The sequence below is a fragment of the Chinchilla lanigera genome, unplaced genomic scaffold, assembly GCF_000276665.1.
Source record: "Chinchilla lanigera isolate Chin_1 unplaced genomic scaffold, ChiLan1.0 scaffold00032, whole genome shotgun sequence".
NCBI classification, from domain to species: domain Eukaryota; kingdom Metazoa; phylum Chordata; class Mammalia; order Rodentia; family Chinchillidae; genus Chinchilla; species Chinchilla lanigera.
In genome coordinates, this window is record NW_004955433.1 from 15,855,897 (window position 1) to 15,865,789 (window position 9,893).

Sequence of the window (9,893 nt, forward strand, 5' to 3'; positions counted from 1 at the left end):
GGGGGCGGGGGCGGCGTCCCGCAGCCTGCGACCCCAGCGGGCCCCCCCCGACGGAGGTTTCCTGGCTGACCCCGCTGTTCGCCACCGCGTCCCCCTTCGCGTGTAGGGGCGGGAGCGGGCGCGGCCGAGGGCTTCGGGATCGGGTGCTCCGCGTTCCGTCCGCGCCCGTGGTGTCAGGGCGGGCCACGCGACTTGCGGTGTCCGCGCCGGCGACATCACCGCCAGCGCGGGTGCGTGCGGGCGCACGCCTTCCTGACCTACCCGCGAGCCCTCCCACAACCCGGTGAGCAGGCACCGGAAACCCGCCGGACAGCTCGGGCACCTCGGCCAGCGCCGCACGGTGAACGCTGAATGGGACTCGAACCCAGGGCCCCGTGGCTTCAAATACAAGTTTGATCCAGGACCGTAGCGCTGGGTTCGCCCCTTGATTAACTGGCTGAGGCAGTGTTTGTGTCAGTTTCTCCGCTCTGAAGTCACCCTTTTTTATGCCTCTTCGTGCTCCCTGGAGGAGCAGGAAGTCATGCTGTGCATCTTGGATTATCTGGAATAATTCCGCATAGGAAGGTTTTATTTTCTTTTTAGATTTTATTTCTTTTTATTTTTAATAGTACCTAATTGCAGTACATAACGATTACGTTCATCGTGGAGAGCTGGTGCATGCGTGTAACACAGCTTAATTCTTTTTTTTTGGTACCGGGAGTCGAACTCAGGACCTTGCTCTTATGCCGCTGAGCTATATCCCCCGCCCAACGTAGCTTAATTCTTTCTCCTCCCTTCTCCCTCCACTCTTCCTTCATCCTTTGGTCCCGCTCCCTTTTACAAAAGTGTACAGAAAAATTTTTATGCCATTTAATTTCACTCTTAAATATACAAGCATTTGTGTCTTCTAGGAAGTTGACCATTTTTTAGAATTTTTCAAATGTATTAGTATAATGTTGTTCAAAATATCCCTTTATGATCTTTTTCATATAGTATTAGACTAGTATCCTGGTTTTTATTCTTGACATTGATAAATTCTGCTCTTCATTAGTTTTGCTAAGAGTTTGTCAATTTTATTGGTTTCCTGAAAGAACTAACAGTATTCTGTCCATCTTCTCTTTTGTATCTTTATTTTCTAGGTCATTAGGTTCTTAATTAGTTGATTGATTCTACATTCTTCGGACTTAACTCTGTTGTGTTTCCTACTTCACATCTTTAAGGTGGATATCAAGCTTATAGTTTGTGGGGGTTTTTTTGTCTTTTTGAGACAGGGTCTCGCTATGCAGTTCAGGCTGATCTTGAGCTCACTTTGTAGCCCAGGCTGGCCTCAAACTTGCAATGATCCTCCTGCCTCAGCCTCTAGGGTGCTGGGATTACAGGTGTGCGGCACTACGCCTGGCCAAGTTTGTAGTTTTTAACCTTCCTTTATACATACACTCTAAGTACAGCTTTAGTTGCATTTTGCAAGTTTTGACTTATTGTATTTGTTAGTGAGCTCAATATTTTCTTATTTCCCTTGTAATTTTTCCTTTTATGCATGGGTTGTCATTTAGAAGACTAGTGCTTCATTCCACACATGTTGGGACTTTGCTGTTTATATTTTTTCTTGATTCTAGTTTAATCTTACTGTTTATATATTTTCTTGATTCTAGTTTAATCTTACTGTGTCCAGAAAACAGTGAATGATTTCAGTTTTTTAAAAGTTGGTAAGACCTACTTTATGCCTCCATATAAGATCAGTTTAATCATTCTGTATGCACTTGGAAAGATGCATTTTGTGGGGCCATGGTGTGCAATAAAGTATGTAAATATATGTAAGTCAGGTCATGTTTGTTTTTGTTGAGATTTTCTGTGTTCTTACTGATTCTTTTTTTTTTTTTTTTTTTTGGCTATTTTCTACTTAAAGTCTTCCACTATGATTATAGATTTGTCTGTTTCTCCTTTTACTTCTGTCACTGTAGTAACACATTTATATTTTCCTTGTGGATATAATGACCATCTTAGTGTCAAATGTCCCTCTTTGTGTCTGGTGATGCTTCTTCCTTTTGACTAGTGTTTGCCTGACAATTTTTCTATCCTATTTTTAATGTTTCTATATTTTTATATTTAAGCATATAGTTGGGTTTTGTTTTTCAGGTGGACAATTTTTAATCCATGCATTTAATGCAGTTACATTGAATTATTCATATACTTATATTTATTTTCTTTGTTTCCCTGAATCTGTTTCCGTTTGTTTACCTGAATCTGTTTCAGCTTCCCTTTTCTTTCCTTTCTTGACTCCTTTTGGATTTATCAAGTTTATTATCTATTTACATTTTCATTTACTTAGTTATATATTCTTCTATTATTTACCTCTTTATTCACTTAGTTATATATTCTTCTATTAATTTAGCAACTACATCAGCTATCACATGTTTTTTATTAATAAGAATGTTATCCAAATTACTACTTCACAGACAATATCAGCATCATATAACACTTTAGTCCTATTCTCTTTCTGCGTTATTTTCATATAGTCTGATTTGACATTAAAACTCTATAAAACATTACTGTTATTCTGTTTGCCCACTTATTTACTCTTTTCATTACCCTTTTTTCTTCCTGCATTTCCATATTTCTTTCTGGAATCATTTTCATTTTCTCTTCAGGATTTCCTTACTCAGGGCCTTCTGGTGATAAATTCTCAATTTCTGTCTCTGACAGGCGTCCCCGAGACCACCCCCACTTTGATGATTCACTAAGAGGACCCACAGGACTTAGCATATCGTGGGACTCATGGTTAGGATTTATTACAGCAACAGGATGCAAAGCAGAATCAGAAAAGGGAAAGGATATTTCAGATGCAGTCTGAAGAAGACCAAGCACATAGCATAAGCCTGGAGTCTAGCAGAGAAGCTTGTTAAAGACTTGGTGCCCCAGGTTATATAGGGAAATTACTCTCTGCCCAGAACATAAAAGCAAGTGTTCGCATATATCACATTGTTTCTACAGTTCAGGCACAGTAAGAAGCTTTCTTCACTTACGGGACTGGTGGGAATCCTCCCAAAATCCAAGTTTCCAGATACCAGCTAAGACCACTCTCTCTTTGAAAATGCCTTTATTTCACCTCTCCTTCCTCTGTTTAATCTAAATATGTTTATTGGGATAGATTTCCACCCATCTTGATTGTTAGTGCTGCCTCCTTCAGTAAACCTTGCTTTTCCTCCTGTAGATTGGCAGAGGACAGTGGAACAGCCAACACATAAAACTACTATCTGTGCATGGCTAACGACCGTGGGGAAATGTGGGTATTCCTCATCCACGAGGTAGGAACTGGGGCTCTGCACCCGGTACTTCTTTCCTCCTTTTCTGGAAAGAGGTGGAGATCCTTTATGAGAGACAGGTTCTCGTGGGGGAGGGCATCATTATTGGAAAGTTCACCTGATTTTGTGTCGTTTTTCTTGTGGTTTTGGTTTTTTTTTTTTGAGACTGGCCTTGAACTTACTATGTAGCCCACGCTGGCCTCTAACTCATAGCAATCCTGCCTCAGCTTCCTGACTATGTGCCACTATGCCTGGCTCACTTTTGCTTTTAAATGGTATTTGGCATTACATTAGCAGTTATTTTGCATTACAGTTTACATTGGCAGTTGCTTCTTTTAGCTCTTTTTTTAAACTGTCACTTCATTTCTTTCTCTTTTTTTTTTTATTCTATGGTTTCTGTTGAGAATTCAGCTATAACTCTCTTAACTGTCCTTTAAAAGCAGCATATTCTTCCCTCTACCCCATAGCTGCTTTTATAGCTTTGGTTTTCAGCAACCTGAGTGAGATGTGCATAGTTGTGGTTTCACTTGTATTTATGCTACTTGTTCTTTGAATCTATGCTTTGATGTCATTTTAGTTCATGGCCATTGTCTTCTTAGATATTTCTTTTACCTTAATCTGTCCTCCCTTTCTCTCTGGAATTTAAATTATGTGTATATTAGACTCCCCCCCTGTTATATTCTGTTATGTCTCTTATTATGTTCTTCGTATTTTACTCCATGCTTTAGTGTAGATATTTTCTACTGACCTTTTTCCAACTTATGATGCCCTTCATCTATGTCAAATATGGCTTGCCAGAATCGTTGACTTCTTAGATTTAACTATTGTTATGGGTTTTTTTTGTGGTGTTGGGTATTAAACCCAAGCCCTGGCACATGTAGGCAAACACTCTACTACTGAGCTATAGTTCCAGGTCTTCAGTTTGAGTTTTTACAGTTATTTTAAAATTGGTTCCTAGGGAGGCTGAGGCAGGAGGATCGTTGTGAGTTTGAGAACAGCCTGAGCTACAAAGTGAGCTCAAGGCCAGTCTGAACTCCATAGCGAGACCCTGTCTCAAAAAGACAAAAAAATAGAATAAAATAAAATAAAATTGGTGCCTAATTACTCGGGTATTTGGTTCCCATAATTGGGATTACTCCTTCCCCTTCTTTTTGAAATCTTGGCCCCTAAAGTCCTGGCTGCTTTGGTAACCCTTGAACTCAGTGTTTTCTCTCCAGCTCTGAGGTTTGTCAGAAGCTCCTCCTACACCATCCACTCCTGCAAAGCCACTCCCACCATTTGCGCAGTTCTCCCTTGTGAGATGGTTATGCTTGTGCTGCTTTCTGTAGTCCAGTTATGATTGCCTTTGATATTTTTTGGAGATTTCTCTTAAGTTCTGGTCCATTGTGAGCCCCTCATCTTGTTTTCCAATTTTATGAAATACAGAGACATTTACCTTTTCTATCTTTTCTAAAGTTGTGTGCAGTGGCACAGGGTTGCTGTTTAAGCTCAGGCTGATCCTGTTTTCTGTCTCCTCAGAACCTACAGAAGTGCTTAGTACATGGTTAGCACTCAGCAAGTATTTATGTAGAATAGATATTGACCATTCAAAAAAGTCAGATTGTTTATTATACCTCTGAAGTGTCTCCAATAGACAATTTTTTATTGGTGTTATAAAACTTCCCCCATGTGATATTTTTGTTGTCTGCCCTTCTTCTATAAACCATCTCTCTCCACCCCATCATGAGCTAAAACTTCAGCCAGCGTTGATCACAGAATTGAGAACAAAATGGCGGTTACAGAGGCTGGAGATGGGGGAGGGTGGGGAGGGAGAGCTTGGTGTAAGAGTTAGGTAGGAATAAGAAGTTCTGGGTAACTCTAGATAATGGTAATAATGTATATTTCTTAAAGCTAGAATAAAGGCTTTTATATATTTTATATGTCAGTTAAAAAGCAAATTTAATAAATATAAGGAAATAAAACTTTCAGGTCACATAGTTCATTTCTTCAGGTCACAACAGGTCTTCCGAGTTGAGAGTCATTCCCCCAAAAGGAAGAGAAAGTATTGATCAGCTTAGATGTGTTTCCTTTTGTCACATGCATTTACTGAGTATTTGTCTGTTTGTTGAATCTACATTCGTGTCTGGTGCAGGGCTCAAAGCTTGAACTCCCTTTGTGGCTGGCAAAAGGACTTTTTGACAAGAAGCGGCGCATCCTTTCCGTGGAACTTCCCAAGATCTACCAACAGGGTTGGAGGACTGTATTCAGTGCAGATGCCAATGTGGTGGACCTACACAAAATGGGACCCCATTTCTACGGGTTTGGCTCCCAGCTCCTCCATTTTGACAGTCCAGAGAATGCAGATATATCCCAGTCTCTGCTGCAAGTAAGTACTGTAATTGGTGTAAAAACCCTCGGTCCTGCATTTGTCTCTGGATGCAGCTGTGTCAGCCATCAGATGCCACTTTTACTCAGGGAAACGTACAGTTATAAACTGAGTTCATTATTATTCCAGGTCAGCCTATAATTATAATGTGTCTGCCAATTAAAAATATTTCTGTTTTTAATTACATTTATTTTTTGTTTGTTTTGTTTTTTTGTTTTTTTGAGACAGCGTCTCGCTATAAAGTTCAGGCTGGCCTTTGAGCTCACTTTGTAGCTCAGGCTGGCCTCAAACTCGCAACGATCCTCCTGCCTCAGCCTCCCAAGTGCTGGGATTACAGGCATGTACCACCACGCCCGGCTTAATTACATTTATTTTTAACTGATACCTAAAAATAAACATATATATTAATGAGTACCATGTGATATTTTAGTACATATACATTGTGTAATGTTTAAATCAAGTTAAACATAACTATCTCATTTATTATTTATGGCTAAAATTTTCAGAATAGCTTTTTGAAACATACAGTTTATTATTGTTATCTGCAGTCACCTTACTGTACAATAGCACTCCTTTATCTAACTGTGATTTGTTTAAAAATACAACTTGCTGCTGCTCCTCATATTTGCTTGCTAAAAATTGGAATCATCAGGAAATCCAGGAAAAGAGAAAAAAGGTGATGGTGGATTACAGGTTACAGGCACTTAGATTCAAAGTCCCTGCTGATCATAGGACTGTTCTAAGGGTTCCTATCAGAAATACTTGAATTACTTGATTCTTTGTTCCCTTCTTCTAGGGTTAAGACGTGGCTCTGCCATGAACTAGTTGTTTGATTTGGTTGATCTACCGTGCCTCTCTAGGCATGAGTTCTTCACATGTAATGTGCAGATAATAATAGCACCAAAATCATTGAGTTGTAAAACCATAATTTGATTTAATACATTTAATAAGCAATAGCTATAATTATCTTTCAGTGTTTATTTTAACTCTTTACAATTATTTTTTATTCTGTTAATATTAGAAGAAACCACCCTTTCTGCCTCTTTGGACATAAACAGCTGAAAGGCTTTACTTCTACATTATTTGTTTCAAAATAACCCAGTGCTAAATGGACATCTTCCTTTAGGCTTAAGCATTCTTTGGGTCACCACGTACTAGTGCTGCTTTTAATGTAGGTAGTAAAGAAAAACGTTGCTGTCCATCCAGAAAAAGAAAATCAATACGTGGATAGTCTATAGACATAGGTTATAAGCTTGAACCCAACTTTTATGAAGCTCTTTGGCACAGAAAGGTAAAAATGAGGAAAATCCACTTGTCTTACAATGTCCCAGACTGTGTTCTTCAATTAGAGTCTTAGTTTTTTATTGAGCTGTACGTTTCCTTTTTCTTTCTTTGCTTTCAAGTACTTTAGAGTTGTTTATAATAAAGTGACTTTCTCATGAGAGTGGAAGAAACAGAAGCAGGGGCTTGTGGTTTGTGCTCAGAGCCCAGGGTAAAATGGCACCTGGAGATCTCATGTATCTCCATCCTGCTCTCAAACTGAGATAAATAGAAACTGCATTCAGTTAAATCAGGAATCTGTTCTGGTTGAAGCTGTTACCCTGGGAATGCAGTGCGTTATTATTGCCTTTGTGTTTGACAGTAATGGTAATGCTTTTCAGTGAGCTTATTACATGCAAGCCACTGCTGAGTGCTTTACATAACAACCATTAGAGTCCGTAACAGACCCTTTCCCAGTCAAGGTACCTGAGGCTTGGCCATTTTCAGTGATAGAGGGCACTCAGTCCTCCTCCTGAGTACTGAGAACAAAATTCTTTCATGCCATTTAAATATTCCAAGATAAAAATGGATCTGGCTTTATGGGACGTGAGATCAACCCTGACTTTACTTACTCCCTTCTTCAGACATTTATTGGACGTTTTCGCCGCATCATGGACTCCTCTCAGAACGCTTACAACGAAGACACTTCAGCCCTGGTAGCCAGGCTGGACGATATGGAGAGGGGCTTATTTCAAACTGGGCAAAAAGGACTGAATGGCTTTCAGTGTTGGGAAAAGGGACAGGCTTCCCAAATCACAGCTTCCAGCCTCGTTCAGAATTATAAGAAGAGAAAATTCACTGACATGGAAGACTGAAGGTCAGAAGAACACAGAATTGCCCCGGGTGGGCTGATGCCTCATGTGTCCTTACTAAGACCTTCTTGACCTTGTTCAGGACCAAATTGTGTCACACTTCGTAGGTTATAACCTGCAGCAGTCTCAGGAGTTGAGACCATCTTGTTGGGATGGGATGTCCCGAAGCCCCTGGTCCTCTAATCTTCCAGGACTGTCCCACCCTGCTAACCCACAGCCCAGGCCTTTTGACCTCAGAATGCGCAGCTAAAGAGAAATCAGAGTCTGTCCTAACTAAGGTCCAATGACATACACATTCACAGTTGAGTTGAAGTTGGTGTTCTTGTGTCTGGGAGTTTAGACAGCCTCACATGTCCAGTGTCACTAGCTGCAGAGGACAGGTATAAATTGGGTCACCTTTGCCTGTTCACAGAATGTTCTGTTGAGGTTTTTGCCTCATCTTCCTCATGCTCAAACAAAGACTAGCACGTCCTGGTGCTTGCCTGACTTAAAAAGCTCTCCTGCTGTTCACCTGTGGAGAATTACCCTAATTTCCAAAAACAGTCCCCAAAAAGAAGGAGAGGCAAATGAATGGCATGGCAGAAAAGAGAAGATATTACTTTTGTACTCTAAGATCAGGGCTTTGTGAACCAGAGTCACATCACTGCAGTCAGCCTGGAGGAGAGGTGGTTAAATTGAGCTTGTGTTTGTCTCTGCAATCTTTAGCGCATCCACACACTTATTCCATTCTGCTCCAGGAAAACTGTCAGGGACTCATTTGGAATTGCAAAGTAGTTATTAAGGGTGTTAACCAGCCTTTGCTACATCTGAAAATCAGGATTGGAGCCCTGTGTGAGAAACTTAACATGGCAAATGTTAAGTAGCTGAAAGGCTTGGTTACATATATATTTTTTGTTTAGGATATTCTGGGATATTATTGCATAGACAACCCCGACCATTTAATGGAAATCTATGTAAGAAGCACAAAAGTCTTCTGAGAAGAGCGAGGAGGAAACTCAGGCTGAGTAAGAAACTACACTCCTGGGGACCTACTAGACTGTCCAATGGGCAGTTTTCTCCAGACCATTGCTCCCCTTCCCAACACCTCACAGCTGACAAAAATTAGTGCTGTTGTTGGAAATTATGGAAGCATTTGGGTTTCCAAATTATACAGGTGTCTTGATATAAACGTAGAATGGCAGAAATGCTTTTGAAAATGCCTATTTTAACATGAAATTGTTTTTATAATTTGATTTTAGTACTAAATAAATGATCAGCTTTGCCTATGAGTGCATTCTGTACCAGTGCTATTTTTGTAACTTTAGTACTGCAGATGTTCAGCAAAGCCATCAGAGAACTTTGTCTTTGATCATATTTGACAGTAATGCCCACATAAACCCATGTTTTAGCAGCTGCTCTTTTGTTTGTACACTACACATAAATATGAGATGCAAGCCGGGCATGGTGTCACACGCCTATAATCCCAGCACTCAGGAGGCTGAGGCAGGAGGATCCTTGCGAGTTTGAGACCAGCCTGGGCTACAAAGTGAGCTCAAGGCCAGCCTGAACTGCATAGCAAGACCCTGTCTCAAAAAAGACACAAAACAAAACAAAAAATAAATATGAGATGCATTCTTTGTTGGCATGTGCTGTGTCCTAGGAAAATGAGACTTCTGTTATTGTTGCAGTGTTATGTATAGCTAAGACCCCAGGAATCCTTGTTAGAGTAAGAAAAGTTTATTATTTAACTTCTGGCGTCTTTATTTTCACAGATACTTTTGTATTTAAAGATAGTCCAAGGCTGCTGCCTTTTTTTTTTTTTTTTTTTTTTCTTCTCAAAAAAAATTTTTTTTTTCTTCAGGGCCTATATGTCAAGAAATGTGAGGGTGTGCACGTATAGAATTTACTCCATTTGAAATTTTGAATGCATGTAGCTTCAGAAACTACTTTCAGTTACATGTCTGCCTTCAAGCTTGTCAGACTGTCCCCACGTGCGTAACCCTCCCCAAGTCAGTGTTTTCAGATTACTGTTTGATCTTTTCAAACAGGTATTTTTCAAAAAGAGGTCAACAGATTGACTCGGATACCAACTTGCTGCTAAAATCCATTGAGTGAATGTGTACCTTTTCCTCCTAA

At 40.1% G+C, this 9,893-nt stretch overlaps 1 protein-coding gene across 1 annotated transcript in view; it reads left to right on the plus strand.

The window, feature by feature from the left end:
* The window catches only part of Gins3 (GINS complex subunit 3 (Psf3 homolog)), a 21,918-nt gene extending 12,872 nt beyond the window's left edge, over nucleotides 1-9,046 (plus strand). Inside the window, exons 2-3 of the mRNA XM_005388439.2 lie at nucleotides 5,413-5,646; nucleotides 7,551-9,046. Of these exons, the coding sequence (XP_005388496.1) occupies nucleotides 5,413-5,646; nucleotides 7,551-7,781 (465 nt within the window). The 3' untranslated portion in view covers nucleotides 7,782-9,046. The remainder of the gene's footprint in view (nucleotides 1-5,412; nucleotides 5,647-7,550) is intronic.
* The last annotated feature ends 847 nt before the right edge of the window (nucleotides 9,047-9,893 follow it).